The sequence below is a fragment of the Petromyzon marinus genome, chromosome 58 (assembly GCF_048934315.1).
Source record: "Petromyzon marinus isolate PM22_M1 ecotype Great Lakes invasive population chromosome 58, UKy_Petmar_22M1.pri1.0, whole genome shotgun sequence".
In the NCBI taxonomy this organism is placed as follows: Eukaryota; Metazoa; Chordata; class Hyperoartia; order Petromyzontiformes; family Petromyzontidae; genus Petromyzon; species Petromyzon marinus.
Window position 1 is genome coordinate 7,071,865 of NC_133724.1, and position 18,153 is coordinate 7,090,017.

Consider the following 18,153-nt stretch of genomic DNA (forward strand, 5'->3'; position numbering starts at 1 on the left):
GGTGTTGTTGTTGTTGTTGGTGGTGTTATTGGTGTTGTTGTTGGTGTTGTTGTTGTTGGTGTTGTTGGTGGTGTTGGTCTTTTTGTTGGTGTTGTTGGTCTTGTTGTTGTTGGTGTTGTTGGTGGTGTTGTTGGTGTTGTTGTTATTGTTGTTGTTATTGTTGGTGTTGTTGTTGGTGTTATTGGTGTTGTTGTTGGTGTTGGTGTTGTTGGTGTTGTTGTTTTTGTTGGTGTTGTTGGTCTTGTTGTTGTTGGTGTTGTTGTTATTGTTGTTGTTGGTGGTGTTGTTGTTGGTGTTGTTATTGGTGTTGTTGTTGGTGGTGTTGTTGGTGTCGTTGTTGGTGGTGTTGTTGTTGGTGGTGTTGTTGGTGTTGTTGGTGGTGTTGTTGGTATTGTTGTTGGTGGTGGTGTTGGTGGTGTTATTGTTGTTGGTGGTGTTGTTGTTGGTGTTGTCCCACCACCGAGAGGCGCCACGGTGGCTCGGAGATGTTGACTACCTCGCCTGGTGTACAGGAGGTCGTGGGTTCGATCCCGACGCCTGGTGTATATTTGGAGTTTGCGTGTCTCTCATCATTGTGATGTTGGCTAGATGTTAACTACCTCGCCTGGTGGGGGGTCAGACATTTGTGACGTCACATCAAAATGCGCAACTTTAAATAAATGTAGACAACACGTTATACTTAATGAAATAGACTTTTTAATACATCAGAGTGCAGCGCCACATTAAATACGCACTACAATGACAATAGTTTAAAGCGATTTGAAGCATGTTTTTTTTGGGGGGGGGCGGGCAGGGCAGAGCTTTGTGAAGTCATATTTGAGGGGGGGGGGTCTGACTTTTTATGACGCCGTGTGCCGATGGTGGGGGGGGGGGGTCAAAAATCTTCCAAAATCGCGTGACGTCATTTATGGACGTCCCCTAAGTCTTCCACAGGCGTCCCCATAATGTATCTTACTATGAATCAGAGCTAAACGTAATAATACAAATTGAAATGTTGTAGCACCCTCCGATATTGCCCGGGGCGTACCGCAGATTTGGGATCAAATCCCAGTGGCAGCTGTCCCTGTGTTAGTCTGTCAGTGGGGGATGATGATTGTTGTGGTTGAGCCTAGGGGACCCCCAGTGGCAGCTGTCCCCGTGTATTAGTCTGTCAGTGGGGGGCAATGATTGTTGTGGTCTAGCCTAGGGAACCCCCAGTGGCAGCTGTCCCTGTGTATTAGTCTGTCAGTGGGGGGTGATGGTTGCTGTGGTCTGGGCGAGAGGACCCCCAGTGGCAGCTGTCCCTGTGTATTAGTCTGTCAGTGGGGGCGATGATTGTTGTGGTCTAGCCTAGGGGACCCCCAGTGGCAGCTGTCCCTGTGTATTAGTCTGTCAGTGGGGGCGATGATTGTTGTGGTCTAGCCTAGGGGACCCCCAGTGGCAGCTGTCCCCGTGTATTAGTCTGTCAGTAGAAAGCAATGGTTGCTTTGTGGTCTAGCCTAGGGAACCCCCAGTGGCAGCTGTCCCCGTGTATTCGTCTGTCAGTAGAAAGCAATGGTTGCTTTGTGGTCTAGCCTAGGGAACCCCCAGTGGCAGCTGTCCCCGTGTATTCGTCTGTCAGTAGAAAGCAATGGTTGCTTTGTGGTCTAGCCTAGGGAACCCCCAGTGGCAGCTGTCACAGTGCGGCACAAGTGGGACTGCGAGCGGGCATTGGTCTGCCAGTGGGAGGGCAATGATTTCTCCTGCGTCATTTGCAGTCTACTTTTCACATTTGGCAAACTTTGGTCCCGTGACGCCGGCAGGCAATGGGCCCGAGCCTTCGGGGATGGCTGCGACGCAGATGGCACGCAGTTTTAGTGTCGCCCACTGCGGCAATAACCCCGAACGTCCGCAAACAAGCGGCGGAAACTCTGCCACCTGGGCCACGCCTCGCCCGCCATCCTTCGCGAACCGAAGCGGACGACCCCCGCTGCCCATGTTTTGTGCGGCCTTCACGTGAACATAGCCTGGCACAAGCGCCGGTGACGTCACCGCTGCTTCGCGGCGAATGGAGGTTGTTGTGTGCGCGCGCTATGAACCCGGCGTCCCGAGTTCGAATTCCCGCTCGCGGACAACATCCGTGACGAATATCTGAACCTGGTCCTGGGCCCCCCCTAGGTCAACCCGGCCTCAAACGAGTACCTGGTGTGGTTTGTGCAAGCATCGCCGCTGGAGATAAAGCCAGCCCGGGCGTGGCGCTCGCTAACAGCACTTGCCCCAACAGTCTGTTATGGCTAAACGGGGGGGGGGGGGGGGATCTTTGTCTTGGTGAAGACAGCCCACTGGGCAGTTGGAGGCAGTCGCCCTCCAGCAACAACGGAGGGCCGAGGAGCGACGCTCACAACAACGAGCGGAGCGCCGGGCGGCTAAAACACAGCAGGTTGGCACAGTAGGGGGCACAGGTGGCGCATCGGCCAGTCGTCACCAGTCCTGGGTGTACCGTGACCTCCTGCCGGCGGGCGTTCCGACACTTCACGTGGCCTTCAAGTGGCACACGTCCTGGCACAAGCGCCGCGGGTGACAATCACCGCCACTTAGTGGCGAATGGCGGCTGTTGTTGTGACGTTGCGAGCGGCCAGCCCCCCCCCCCCCCCCAACGGCTCTCGTCCAGGGTGGTTCGCTGCACGTGTAGGTCGACGTGGCGGAGTAACGTGGCTGCCCGCTGAGGTTCGATGTCGTCGCGGTGTTGGCACGACGCTTCTCAAGCGCGTACTGGGGTCGTGCCCGATTCCTGAACGCCAGCGTGGGCCCCCCCCCCCTCTCCAGTGCCAGACTTCCCGGTATCGACGCCACTTGTGGCCCACCCCCCCCCCCCCGCCTTCTCTCTCTCTCACACACCAACCCGCTGACAAACTGAACAAGACTCACGCGTGGACACGTTCACAACATTTTACCCAACATTTATTTAAACCTCTTAACTTAATTTCTACATTACATAGATAGTTTTTTTTTTGGCCTGAACTTATTCAAGTATTCAAAAGAAGAGAAAAAAAAACACATTTATCGAAGGAATAAAATGCTCAACCAAAAAAAAACTTACTCCAAGATTTAAAAAAAAAAATAACAAAAGCCGGACAGGCCAGGTACAAACAGCGAGCCTCCCGTTTAACAATTGTCACCTCGAACACGGCCAAATGAGGGGGAGCGCCATTCAAGATGCTCGTCTTGTGACTGACGATATCCATCGAACCCAGGTGACGCAGCCTAACACCGTGATTTAAAATTGACCAATGTCATTTTTGTAATGCAGATTTTTTTTTTACCAGGCGAGATAACCACAGAATGCTTCGTTTTCGGACCTATGACGTTTCCAGCATTCGGGCTACACCTTAGGGTTTTGCTTTTTTTTGCAAGACGTGAGAGCTGCGTTTTTTATGCATATAGTGTTTTTCATTATGGACGTTTGTAGTTCAACTTTAGCAGTGCAATCCGACTGCGAGTCGGAGTGGTCGGAGCACAATGACTCACAACAATCAACACGTCACGGAGTTCACGATTTCCCCCCCCCCCCCACCCCATCATCCTCTACCCCCGGGGAATGAGGTTTAACTTCGCCAGATTATCACAACTGTCGTCACTTCATACTGGCAGCTAAAAAAAAACACACACGAGGCGTCGTGAACCTTGCGTGACAGTCGAAGCGAGTGGGAACGAGCCCCAAGCCACCGAGCGACTCAAAAAGGGGGTCTCTCTCGTGGAGTCGAATCTCAAGGACCCTAGTGGCTGCTTTACAGAGCAACTACTGGCCGCCGCCATGGGAATGTGGAATTTCCACCGATGGAGAATGAGCACAGCCCCTAATAACTTTGTTTGAACAAGGGAAGGCTCCGACTAAGAGGATAAACTTACTTGAGAAACCCTGCATGTCATTTATTGTCAACACTGAATGGGTTGGGGGCTTTAACACTCAAAAAGGAAACTCTAGAACACACACAAAAGCAAATACTTAAAAAAATTAATGTCACTTCAACATCAAATAACGACAACAAACAAACGTAATGAGCATAATACCTGCAACAGTGTTTAAGTATACACGAGGCAGTTTCTTTAAAGTTCTGATAATCAAACACAATGTTGTAACGTAAACAAAATGCCAGAAGGGATGTCTCCACACTCCTAATTCACCAATCCGGGGAATTAAAAACTATAAACTCAACCTTAAATTAAAGGGTATTGAGATTGTAACGCTGTGCTTAAGCAGAAGAGCTGAGTCTCAAGATCCCGAGACCCGGTTTCCTGGGGACCGAGTCTCAAGACCCGGAGACCCGGTCTCCTGGGGACCGAATCTCAAGAACCTGAGACCCGGTCTCCTGGAGCCTAATCTCAAGAACCTGAGACCTGGTTTCCTGGAGCCGAGTCTCAAGACCCTGAGACCCGGTCTCCTGGAGTGGAGTCTCGAGACACTGAAACCCGGTCTACTGAAACCTAATCTCAAGAACCTGAGACCCGGTCTCCTGGAGCCGAGTCTCAAGATCCCGAGACCCGGTCTCCTGGGGACCGAATCTCAAGACAGAGACCTGGTAGTGAGGAGCCGAGAAAAGATACTGGATCCTGAAACCCAGACTTCGGGGGCCAAGTCTCAAGACAATTAAACCCGGGGTCTCAAGACCCTGGAGATGCAGTCTCTTGGAGCCAAGATCTCAAGACAATGGGACTCAAGCCTCAGGGCTACTGAAACCCAGTTCTCCTGGAACCTGTAACCTCGTCTCTCACGGAGCCAAGGCTCAAGCTTTGAAACTTATTTGGACATTCTTCCCCCTCCCCCCCCCCCCATAAAATCTTTCACCCAACCATCACGTGACTCAATCGCACTTTAGTGACGTCACCGGAGTTCAAGTTGGCAGCACGCTTGAACATCATTGACCCTTCACGCAAGAAAGTGCACGTTTACTCAGTAACGACGCTTCATAGCTCTGCCTTCCTTTAAACTCGTACAATATTGTGCATTTTGTTTTACGGGGTTGTGTGTCTGCCCTCTCGGACCTGTTCACATTAACCAGGCATCTCTGCGGTCAAAGGATGCTGCCGCTGCCGCTGCTGCTACCGCTGCCGCTGCTGCTGCTGCCGCTGCTGCTTCTCAGGTCGGATGGTAACGAGTCCAATCCACGGTCGGGGGGGGGGGGAGGTGCACTAATCCCATCACCAAAACAATCGTCGTCGTCGTCGACATCATCCTCATCATCATACCGTTTCGGAACAGGCGCGCGAGCGCTTTGGACCCGATTCGTGCCTTGGTGGGGGGGGGGTGGGTGGTGGTGGTGGTGGTTAGGTCGTAGAGCTGCCGCGATAATTGTCCACTACGCGAGGCGATATTTAAGCTTTCACGGCGGCAAACGAGGCGGATCGCGCGTCTGCCGAGCTCCGCCGCTGGGGACCCTCTTGGGCCTTCGCGGCGTTTGTGGTTTGGCCGTGCGTCGGGCTTGCGGCTCGGTCAACGGAAGCCTTTCTGCCAAACTCTTCCTCCCCCACCATGGGTCGTTTCAAGCTTCCCGGACCCCGCCAACGGTCGCAGCGCCACGCGCCGTTGGGGACGGCCGACGCTGCGAGGCCGCCGCGCCGTCAAATACCCGACAACAAACATTACAAAGCACTAGATTTAAGGCATAAATAAGATACTTAAAAAAAAACGTGTATTCAACCATTATTGCTAACTTTAATTACCGTTATATGTTGGGGGGGGGTGGGGGGTGGGGGGGAGATTAAATAATCGAGTAGTGATGACACGTCACGATAGTTCTAAAAAAACAAAACGGATCGTCGGCGGGGTGTTAATAGTCTCGTGGGCCTTATCGCGGCAACTCTCGCGAGTCGCAGCAGCAGCAGCAGCAGGAAGGAGTTTCTCCGCCCCCCCCGCCATCACCACCCTACTCCTCCCACGAGGCACGCACTTCGGTGGGGGGAGGGGGAGAAAAGAAACAGCGGCCACAAGCTACGGGGGGGGAGGAGGGGGGGGGGGACACGCAACCCCCCCCAAACCCCCTCCACCGCCCCCCAATGTCGTTTCGTTTCCACCAAAACAATCTGCGGAAAGAATCTTAGCCACCCCCCCCCCCCTCTCCCGCCGTGGGCTACCAACACGCCAAAATCGATGGGGTTTTTAATTTCACCCCCACCACGAGTCTTGACAAGCGCGCGAGGTTTTTCTCCCCCGCCCTCCTCCCCCCTCCCCTCTCTCTCTCCTCTTTTTTGCTCGTGGAACCGTAACAAAAATGGCTTAAAAGCGTGACGTAAACGAAAGCACACAATCGTGCCCCAGCAAACGGCGACAAGTAAAAGCAGTTGACAAAACGGGCAAACGGCGACGACAATTTCGGGGGGCCGCTTGTCGCGAGCCGCCTTGGAAAATTGACCCATGTGCGTCTCTTCCCGCGCTCTCTCTCCCTCTCTCTCTCCGTCACTCTCTCCCTCCCTCCTGCTCTCTCTCTCTCCGTCACTCTCTCCCTCCCTCCTGCTCTCTCTCTCTCTCTCGATAAAAGACGCAACCCAAAGTAACGGCCGGCCCCTCGCCCTAGCCGCACGCCGCGAGAGGCTACCCCCGCGCGTTCACTGCGCCCGGCAGTCCCATCCACCCGCCCGCCCGGTGTTCAAAGTAGCAGGAAAAAATATCACCGGTTGCCGTGCAGCGGACGTCGGAAGCCGGCCACGCGTCGGAAGCCGGCCACGCAAAGCCAACGTGAGAGTAAGGGAGGGGGGGGAGGGATTAAAAATGATAGCGGGCTACCCACGTGCGTAACAGCGACCTTGCTTGGCCGCCCTCCGGCTCCGAGCTAATAAACCGGCGCCAATCTGTTGCTTCGGGTTGCGTCTTCCCCTTAATTAAAGTGTGGTGGCATTTTTCCTTGCGGTAGACATCAGTATTGTTTTGCGCAAAAAAAAGTGTTTCCGCCAAAAATAGGTCCGCATATATTTTTTTCGTTTGTTAATTCTCCGTTCGTTTAAACCTTCTTCTATTTTCAGTTGCAATGCGCAAAACTCTAATTTTTTTTGGCCCGTCCATCTCCTCCACCCCCCCCCCCCGCTTTGCACGTCTTACATCCGTAGCCGTCTTCGCCACCGTTAAAACCTTTTTTTTGTTCCGTCTTCCTTTAAAATAGCATTTGTTCTTCCAACGTCCCCCCCCCCCCTTTCACGTTTTCTCGACGCGTTCCCCGTTTCCGTCCGTCCGTCCGTCCCATCGTCTTATTCAATCCCCTCCAGAATTTTTTTGTGTCTTTTTCTTTTTTTGGTCCAAGCACCGTTTTTTTTGGGCGACGTATTGGGCTTTGTTAAGACGGCCGCCGATTCCGCTCGCGCGCGTTCACACGCGTTCCCCCGCTGCTGTGACTGTGACGACGACGACGAAAAAAAAAGCCGTCCCCTACAGCCGCCGCTAAATTCACGCTCGTTCAAGTGAGATTCGCACCAACAACGATAGCATTACAATAACACTTCCCCCCCCACCACCACCACCCCCCTACCCCTCTCCCTCCCCGCGCCCCCCATTCAACCTGTCCAGGAGAGGGGGGCGTGGGGGAGGCAAGAATGTTAGCGAGCACCTATTAAGGGCGGGCACGGTGCAATCGCAAACCGGGCCGCCTTTCGCCTCACGCCCAGTGCCGACGTCCCGCGAAGCCGCACCGCCGGCTCGTCCGTGGCCGGGTCGGCCGAGCGGTGGACCCAGGCCCCGCCGTCTCGGGCGAGCCAACGACCGGCGACGGCGGCGGCGAAGGGGACCGCACGGGACAGGATTCGAACCTAGCCGCCCTGGGACTGTAGTGCAGTGTGTGACAATTACTCCGTAGTACGGTAAGCGTATGAGCAATTTCTGCATATGCATACGCGCACTTTTACACTCACACTTACACACAGACAGCATAATAAAACACAAGACTGTAGAAAACATTGTACCCATGTCAAGTCAGCAAAAATACGCCTTCCGATACAACAGCAGCGGGCGGCTGTACCCAGACGTGGATTAGAGGGAGCTCGTGAATCACAGCTAGCGCTGGCAATTATGGCACCGATGCTCGTGTATTATTATATTACCCATAGCTTTGCTATGGAGACCTGTGCAACCACAATTTTTGTTGCTATAAAAACCAATAATTTAGGGAGACACTGCAATGAGAAGCAGCGATGTCATGGGTTCAAACCCTGGACCTGGGTGTCTACCCCCCAAACCCCCCTCTCCTCTCTCAAGAGGGTTCACAATGGCCATGTCGAAGACACCGAGCAAAAAGCAGCGATTTCCCGGTTATAAACCCTAAGAGGTCTGGGTGTCTCTCTCTCTCTCTCGACAGAGAGAGAGATGATTGTTCATAATGGCCATGTCGGACATTGTGCCAGAAGCATCGTTTGTCCTGTTTTCAAGCTTCTGCGTCCGGGTGCATCGCTCGCTCCTTGTCTCTCGCTCTCTCTCTCTCGATGTCGTTGACAATGAGACCCCGCACCGCCGAGATGCTGAGTTCATCCCCGCCTTTGGGCCTCTCTCTCGCTCTCAGAGGGTGCAAAAATTGGCTGTGTCGGAGACACGGGGAGCCAACACCGCTGGACATGCTGGGTTCACTATGATTTGGTGTAACCAGCAAAGGCTCGGATAAGCACACCTAATAACCAGTCCTGATATAAGCAACACAGTAGCGGTGGGGTGGGAAGGCAAACTTCTGATTTAAGTAAATTACTTTGGATATAAGCACAGCTGGCCTTGGGTGTGCTTATACGAGGCTTCTTCAACATCTCAATCATGAAACCCTTGAGAGTGAGAGAAAGAGATACATTCAGATGCAGGACTCGAACCCAGGACCTCACTGGTGCTTGGCTCGTAGTGTCCGACACGAGAGCCATGGAGAACCTCGCTAAAAGACCCAGGCACCTAAAAACCCAGGATTTTCAGTGGCGTCCGCTCAGCATCCGCCGGACAAAGCCATCACGAAGCCTTCTCTCGGGCAACCACAGCCCAGCCCCACCCCCTTCTATCAACGGTAAACATAGAGAGACGACATGCACGTATTTAGCAACTCTGGGAGGGGGGGGGCAAACGTAGCAGTACGCCGCCACCGAGGAGATTCACGACGTACCCATTTGCAGAGCAACATTCTAGAGTGTTCCAATTCCCTTCGAGCAATCCGGTTGCCACCCCCCTCCCTCCCCCAACACGGAAACCAACACCAAATACTCTTCGCGGCGAGCCGAGCCCCAACGACGTCCCAACAACGTAGCAGCAGCACACCCTCCTCCTGCGGAGAAGTCTCGAGACTCGGCGACGCTTCGCCGGAGTAAACGTCGCGCCCTCGTTAAGCCACTCCCCCCCCACCACCCGCACCGCCCCTCTCTCGTGCACCGCGTTCACCGCAACAGATTTTGCTCCGTCGACGTTTAGGAGGGGGGGGGGGGCCACGACACGCATTGCGGTCCTCCTCCCTCTCCCTCCCCCCCCCCCACCCACCGCTCCCCACCCCCCCTCCCAGTAGGACGTCAAATCCCCTGTATCAGCGCGGGGGGGAAAAAAAAGTGGCCGTCGACGACAACCGTGACCCCCGCGCCGCGGCGGAAACGTCGGGCAAAAGCGGCGGGCAAGAGGCAGAGACACGAAGAGGAGCCCCCCCCCCCCCCCCCCCCCAGGGCGGTCTCATCGAATTGCGCGCCCACAAAAAGTTTCCACGCAAATTGGGAGGGGCGCGGCCGGCGGGGGGCGGGCGGGCGACTGCGGCGGCTTTCTCTCCGACGGCCTGGGCGTCGCGCGTCGACCGTTCGCGGGGAAAAGTTGCGGGGCCCAAAGCGACGTCCACCCAGCGTCGTCCCCCCAGCGTCGTCCCCCCAGCGTCGTCCCCCCAGCGTCGTCCCCCCAGCGTCGTCCCCACAGCGTCGCGCGCGGCGCCGACGAGGCGCTCCGTCCGGCAGTGGATCGAAACGACGGCCGCACGCCGGGAAGCAAGCGCGCGCGCGAGGGAGCGCTGGGGACCGCGGCCGACCCCGAGAGATTCGACGCTCGGCACTGGATTAGTTTGGGACGTCCACCGGTCCCCGGTTTGGAACTTTTTATTTTTTTAATTTTTGGCTTGGCGTTAAGCACGGGGGCGGGCGGGGGGGGGGAGGGTGGGGGGAAAACTAGAGTTGCTGGAGAAATTCCAGCCACTCGAGAGGGGAATGCAACGCGTCGTTACGTTTGCCACAAAAGTACTCCCCCCCCGCCCTCCCCCGTTTGCCACGGTGACGATTAGCCAAATCACCATCGTCGTAATAACAAACAAAATAAATCGTCGAGCGATTATTAAATGTCGGCATTGAGAACAGGTTGAAGCTATGCACTTCTAGACGCAACCCAAAGGTTTTACCTCCGACACACACACAGACAGACAGATGGCTTTCCAGTATTGCCCCCACACACAACGAGTAACACTTCGTTTTCATTACTTTGCCTCCTGAATTTGCATCCCAATTTCGCTATCGGCGGTCATGTCACGAGACCAAGTACCCCGCACTCGAATTTCTCGCAGAGCAGCGCGGACCCACGACCCCCCCCCCCCCCCAACCCCTTCGCATCGAGAAAACAGTCCGAGGAAGCGGGATATCACACAACTACTTCTGATATCCCTAACAAAGTGTGTGGGGGGGGGGCGGGGGGGGGGGGGCGGTGGGGACAGCTCCGACGCCGAAGAGCAATGTTCGTCACGTGACAGTCAGACCGACGGATTTTACTTTCCCAAAGAGCCGGAGAGACTCGGCTGAATTTACAACGTGGAGCCGAATTTCACGGCACGGGGTTTTGCCGCGCCGTCGTTTGGTCGAGGCCGTCCATAGCTCGCCGCACTCGGGCCGAACCCGGTTTCATCCCTGGCGGCGACGACGACGACGACGACGTGCCACCCGGGCCACCTGAGCGCGAAGCTTTATTCATGAGGCGGGGAAACACAAAAAAAAAAGATGATTCATTAAAAGTCTCGGGTCACGTGGTTTCCAGGAACACCGCACGCTGGCGCCCTCTCGTGGCGTCACTGCGCACGAGTCGCCGCATTCCGAATCGACTCCCGATGCAATGCGATGTTGTCGCGTGCAGTGCCATAGAGACGGCGATGCCAGGATGAGGGGGGGGGGGAACGGGGGTGAGGGGGGGGCAGGTGGTCACGCGCATCAAACGGATTGCGATTGGATGGGGGGACTACGGTGCGGATTTAAAAAAAAAAAACATTCAAACGGAGCGGCACATTTGACCGGCGCACGGTAAATAAAAAAAAACACACAAACGATGATTTAACGACAAAGTAAAACTAAAATAGCTAAAATACTTTTTCTTTGGGTTGCGTCTGTGAATAAAATATTAATTACAAACTAACGGGGAGAGGGCGGGGAATAGCAGGGGGTTTGTTTAAATCGCCGAAGTAAATCAACTCGTAATCACAGTTACTCGTTCACATCCTCGTTGGCGGGCCAACTCGGATCGCCATGAAATCACCTCTTTTGCGATTTGCTAAACCCCGAGCAGTATCACTTTGGGACGATATTCGACAAGCCCCTTTTGTAGGGGATCGGCGCCTGCCACAGCAATGTGGAATTTCCCACCACTCGCGTCAAAAGGCTGCAAAATAAGAAAACGATCACAGACCTCCCGCGAACACCCCCCCCCTCCCCTCCCCTCAACGACTGCTTGGGAAGAGAAAGGGAGGAAAAAAATAATACTTGGTGTGGATATTTATCTAGCGGCAGGAAGGCAGATCCATGGCCAAATGGCGGTAGAAAACCTGGCCAAAAAACATCGGTGGCCACAGAGGACTCCTCTGTGACTCGACGCGGCTCTGCTAAGGCAATGGGAGGATGCAGTGTGGAGCGAGATTCGTGGCCAGTGGATGTGACTAAAAGAGCAGAGGAGAGCAGCGGACCCTGCCCACCAACCCCCCCTCCCCACGCCATGTTAAATGGAACTTCTGGCTTCAGAAGAGTGATTTAAGAACACTGATTTGACACGACTTCAGAACCGAGAAGGGGACTTGGGGGGAGGAGGGGGGGGGTGGGGAGGAGGGGGAAGACAATTTGGGGGCGATCAGAATTAAGTCACGTTTCATTTCGGCGATTCCACAGACACCTCACACCGTGGGACAGGAAGGGGGGAAAATAATCGGAAGAAAATACGAAAATTGCACTTCTACGCAGTGTCAACATCGCACAAACGATCCCCCCCCTGTACGTGTCCCCGCCCCCCCCCCCACACCCCTCACGCCCAAGCGAAGCTTTGCTCATCTTCACAACAACGAAAGATTCAGTGTATACGTCACCCTAAGCGTTGGTCTCGTTCGTCCCGAAGGTGAAATGCGCGCAATGCTGAGGTTCTGGAAAAAGTTCAAGCATCGTTTTTTGCCCAACACCCCCCCCACCCACCCCACCCACAACACCCAAACGACCGTTTCCGTGAATCTCTTGGTTTTTCGATTTTATCGTTTTTGTTTAGTCCATCTCACTTGCGAAGGGGTGCAGCCGCCGCAGCCATCGGCGTCATGAGTAAGCCCACGCTTTTTTTTCCCTTGCATTAGGAGTGTCAAAATCACACGTCCGAAAAATTGCGTACAAAAAAAAAATAAAAGTGCATTTCCACCTTTTAGGACGTTTCTTTAGCTCTCGAAGTTTCGTCTTTTTTTTTTTTGCGCCGGGGGGGGAAAAAAATAAAATAATAAACGGTCAAACCCAACTTAAAGTAAAAACGTTCGTTTAAATTAAATCGTTGGGTCCCACACGCGTTTTTGTTGTTGTAAATTGTCACTTATTATCGCAACCAGTGTTGAAACTAGAGTAAGAAAAAAACATTGCTTTGGACAGTATGGAAAAAGTTCGCTATATTTCTCAAAAGCCGGTGTCGTTTCTCTCCTTGAAAGATTCCTGCAAATTGGTTGGCGTCAAAAAAACAAAACAAACTCCTTTGAAAACCCACAGCCACACACAGGGCGTCAATACGCCACCGCCGCCGCCACCCCCAAAAACCGCCACAGTGAAGGATTTCTCAGGCAAAGAAATTTTTTTGTTTAACCAACTATTTCCCTGCGGCGCAAGGAAAGCTTTCTTTTTGGAATTCGGAGATACATCCCGAAGGTTAAACCACCCCGCGCCGCTTTACGTTCGTCACCACCCCCCCCACCGCCCGCCCCCGCCGCTCCTCTCCCTCGCCACCCCACCGCTCGCGTTCAACCCCCCCCGAAAAATAATTTCACATGGGAAGATTCACAGCATCAAAACGCAACAACAACAACAACAACAAACCCCCCCCCCCTCACCCCTAAAACAAACCCGTCGAAAATATGTTCACGCCACTTAAAACGTTACAGAGTTCGTTGAAGGCACATTACTGGACTTGCTATCCCAAAAAAATCTTCCAGCCGACGTCCGTCATCTTCCTCTCCCCTCCTCCTCCTACCGAACCCACCGGGAGATGTTTCTTGAACGAGCCACGTCCCCCCCCCGCGCCCGTGCGGTTTTTGGCCGCCGACGGAAATTCGGAGGGGGGGGCTTTCCCCACCTTCCCCCCCACCCTTGCAATCGCCACGGCCACCCTCCCCAGCACTGGGGGTTGCATATTCAAGTCCTCGGCGGTTGAAAAGTGTCGAATAAACTCCGCTTCTCTCTCGGGGGGGGGGGGGGTGAGGGGAAGAGCAAAACAGGTCCGATCGTTTTTGTGTCGTGTGTTTTTTTACATGCTTACTTTTTTTTTTACTTTACTCCAACCGGATCGCACGTTTTCCCTTTCTCGACAGCCGGGAAGAAACTTGGTCGCGTCGGTCGAGAACGTGCCGGGGGGGGGGGGGTCCCCACGGCGATTCGGCATGCAGGCAAACAGGCGGCGGCGGCGTCGTCGTTGTTGTAACAGTTTCTTGAGCAGCTCAAAACCGTTCCTCCTCGCCAAACAACGGCCCGGTGGTTTTCAACGCCAGATTTGAATGCGTCGAGATCTGATCGACAAAAGCAGACCCCCGGGGAACGTCTGCTGGTGAACATCTCGTCGGCGTCGTCTGCCGACGAGTTCTCATCGGAGCGTGGAGCGTTCGGGCATGACCCCCCACCCATCGTCGCAGGAAGCAACCCAGCGTGCAAGGGGTCACACAGACACAGCACCAGGGTCAAAGTCTCCCCCCACACCCACCCCCCCCCACACCCCGTTTCCATGCGTGGTGGCGTTCCGTCTCCGCTGGTGGATCCCAAGGCAGCGGTGGAAATTCCCGCATTCCCATGGCGGTGAAGGGAGAATGCCGGATCATCGCTTGTGTTGACTTCCCCACAAAGTGGTACCACTCGTTTTAGCAGCGACAGCGGTGGAAATTCCACATTACCGTGGTGGGGGGGGGGGGGGGTGGGGGACGGGACCAGTCTCTGCATGGAGGACGATCGCTCGCGATGACTTCCCACAAAGTGGGATCAAACTCAATTTTGGCGGGCGACAGCGGTAAAAATGTAACATCTGCGTGGTTGGGGGGGGGGCGGGTTTCTCTCCCCCCCCCGCGTAGCGCGATCGCTCTCGATTTCCCGCAAAAAAGTGGGAACCGGCTCAATCGAAGCGGCGACGAACGGCAGAAACTCCACATCTACCGTGGCGGGAGACAGCCACCCTACGGGGACAACCGTTTCAACCATCGACCGAGTCGACCAGTGGTCGGGTGGGGGGGGGGGGAAATCGGAGCTCACGACGAGTCCGGTGCTTCCCCCAAAGCGCGGGGGGGGGGGGCCAGGGTAGTCGCCGCCACCCGCCCCCCCCCACCCCGATTCGCCATCGACACTAGCTAGGGACGGCTCCGCTAGTTGGTACGGATCAGTGCGATGGGGGCCCCACCCCCTCCCCCTCGACATTACAAACGCCGCGCGCCCCAAACTCTGCGCGCTGCGTCGCACGGCACCAACGCGTTAACACAGACGTGCCCCTGTTTATATACCCATGACGTAACACGCAACCGCACCCCACACTACCGGCCACTAGAAGAATCGCCACGATTCAAGGTGGCTTGAGCCACTTTTGTTCGCGTCGTCAGCCGAAATGTAAACGGTCGCGTTTAATTTGCATATGAAAAGGGTAAAGCTGCAGCCCTGCAAATTGCCCGCTCATGCCACTGCAGGCCCTCACTCTCCGCGGCAGCCTCACTCCAGACGTCTTGCGGGGAAGGAGGTGGGAGTGCCCACATTTAAACCCCACACGATCCGTGTCCAGAATCAGCTGTAAATAAACTTGCGCCGTCAACCGACGCCATTATCCTGAGCATTACAAACTAAACCTTATAACCGGTGTATCTTTTTTTACGCATTCCTAAAATTTCTTACTTCCCCCCCCCCGTATATTTTGTAACCGCTTAGCAGAATTGTTTCGCTACTCGGCAAATGAGACACCGTCCCGTGCGTACAATTCAGCATCGGCTGCCGTGGGTCGACCGCGAGCGGCCAGCAACGCGGGGTCCCCCCCAATTTTGCAGAAACGTTGCTGCTAATTTGCTCTGCTGGGATTCCGCCACTCCACCCCCCCAAACCCCCCACAACTACTAATCCACAGCACAGTGCTGACCCCAGGGTAGACGCGGCGGCACCTCCTTCCCTCGCCATCGCTGCCCCCGGTGCCTCCAACGTCGTCACGTGCGACGACATTGTTAAATATCATTTCGCATTATTACATATAATCTTCGCAAACCACCCAGCCCCCCCCCCGCCCGCCCCCCCCCCCCCCCCCCAAGGCACCACACATTGTAAAGTGCAACGTCCACGTGCGTGCGTGTAAACTTTTACACTGACCAGCAGCCTTGAGGCCTCGAGGCAGGGCACCCCGCACGCACGAGCTGCTGTTTGCGCGGCGAAGAATTGAGATTGCGCGTCCGCGATCGTTAACGGCCGAATCCCCGGGGGAGGCGACGCACAAACGTGGTCGCGCGGGCGACGGAAGACGTCGCCGCTGCTAATCTGCCGGGCAGTTCCGACGCGCCGCGGTCGTCGTCGGCGGCGGCAACTGGACGCGCAACTCCTCGCAAACGCCGGTTGCCGGCACACGTCCGCCCGCAAGCGAATTCCGTTGCACGCAAAGCACCACGTTGCACAGCCGAGCGCTCGGTAAGTGACCCCGGGCTTCCGCTCGTCAATTAATAGTACCCGACCGCCACTTCACAGCAGGTCTGCAAGTGACCGTTAAAGAAGGAAAGAATTATTCACTCCCCCCACCCACCCCCCCCCCACCCACGCAGCCCACTTGCCATAGGAATGTGGAATCGCCACCGCTGGCTCAAGGCTGTAAGAGATACAGCGACACGCACACTACCATGCCTTGACGAACCGTCAAGAATTTGGATTGACTGACCGTCAAGTTTTCACGTGTGGTTCAACCTTCGCATTTCCAGCTACGGCGTTTCAACGTCTCCGCGTTGAAGACGGAGAAGCTAGCCGTCGTCACCATCGTCGTCCCCCCGTGCCGTCGCTTGCGTGCATACTAAGCTGCCGTAGACTTTTATAACCCTCCTTGCAGTCAATGTCAGAGTTGTTGGCGAAGTCTCGCGTAAAAATGTTGACTTCGAAATTATTGCCATCGTCATCATCATTTGCCACCATTTTGTCTTCACAACTGCATCGTAATCTTCAACTGCATCTTCATGGTCGTCATCGTCGTCGTATTCAACTGCATCAGCGTCAAACACAAATGGCACGTGTTTGTTTCGAGCTCCAGCCAGATTCACCATCTGGACCACCAGGCATGTCTCATCTTCATCCTCACTACCACCACCGCCTTCAGTATCAATCAACCATCCTCTGCATCAATTAAGAAATGTTGCCGCTTTCATTCGGCATAGTGATGACCATTATTAATAGCATCATCATTATCATCAGGATATCCTCACCACTCGCATCAACCTGCCCCACACCTCCATCATTCTTAAACACAACCAACTTCACATTACGATCACCATGACTGCGATTACAATTAACCCAATTATAATCAGCAATATCAGCACCACCACTATGAACACCCTCACCACCACTCCCATCACAAACGCCTTCAACACGACAACTACAAAAAACCACCACCACTACTATTTTCACAGCCATCGCACCAATATAACCACCGCAACCAATCACTCAATATGATCAACCCAACACCACCACTCCCACCTCCCAAGTGCACATTCATTGCACAATCACTGCCGTCATTACCATCACCACCAACACCATCGCAGCCGCCAACACTATACCATCCTCAAGTGCAAGATCTTTACCACCGCCACCACACTCATTACCAACACCACCACCACAATCACAAAAACCACCGTCGTCATCCTACCACAGCTGCATGTTCAATATCATCTTCACCAACACCATCACCACAACCACATTCACCACCAACACCATCACCACAACCACATTCACCACCACCAGCCACCTTCTTTCATCACAGGCCGTCGGTGCCCAGCAGGTCACCGGGCAGGAAGGCGTTGAGCGACGCCGAGACCCCGTTGGAGGAGAGGCCACCGCCGACGCCCCCCCTCGATGCGTCCCTCTGGGGGGGGGCCCCCCCGCCCCACAGCGACATCGAGCCGCCCGGACCGGACCCCCAGAGGCCGGCGTCGCTGCTCCAGCCGCCCCCGCCGCCCCCGCGCGGGCTGGGCCCCCAAGACGACGAAGAAGACGACGACGATGACGACGGCAAAGCAGTCGACGGCGGTGGCGGCGGCGGCTGGGAGGTGATGACGCCAGGCTGGGCTAAGAATTGGCTGATCTCATCGTCGTCGGCAAACCCTGCGATGATGGTGGTGTTGCTGAGGATGCACCTGGAAGGAGGCGATGTGCGGGGGGTGGTGTACAACAGTGAATGAATGGAGATGTTAGTGCCGATCCTACTGATGCTGCTGCTGCTAATGTTGGTACTCATGCTAATGGTGCCGATTCTGCTGCTGCTGCTGCTGCTAATGGTGCTGATGCTTATACTGATACTGCTGCTAATGGGGCTGATGATGCTTCTACTGATACTGCTGCTAATGGGGCTGATGATGCTTCTACTGATACTGCTGCTAATGGGGCTGATGAGATTGAGGCTGCTGCCAATGGTGCTGATGATGCTTCTAATGATACTGCTGCTAATGGTGCTGATGCTTACACTGATAATGCCAATAGTGCTGATGATGTTGATGCAACATACATACATCACACAGGACGTAT

At 54.8% G+C, this 18,153-nt stretch overlaps 1 protein-coding gene across 3 annotated transcripts in view; it reads right to left on the reverse strand.

The window, feature by feature from the left end:
• Positions 1-7,043: 7,043 nt before the first annotated feature.
• LOC116955066 (uncharacterized) overlaps positions 7,044-18,153 on the reverse strand; it is a 45,035-nt gene continuing 33,925 nt past the window's right edge. For all 3 annotated transcript variants that reach the window (XM_032976020.2, XM_032976021.2, XM_032976019.2), the window contains one exon: positions 7,044-17,765. In XM_032976020.2, the coding sequence (XP_032831911.2) occupies positions 17,387-17,765 (379 nt within the window). In that variant the 3' untranslated portion in view covers positions 7,044-17,386. The remainder of the gene's footprint in view (positions 17,766-18,153) is intronic.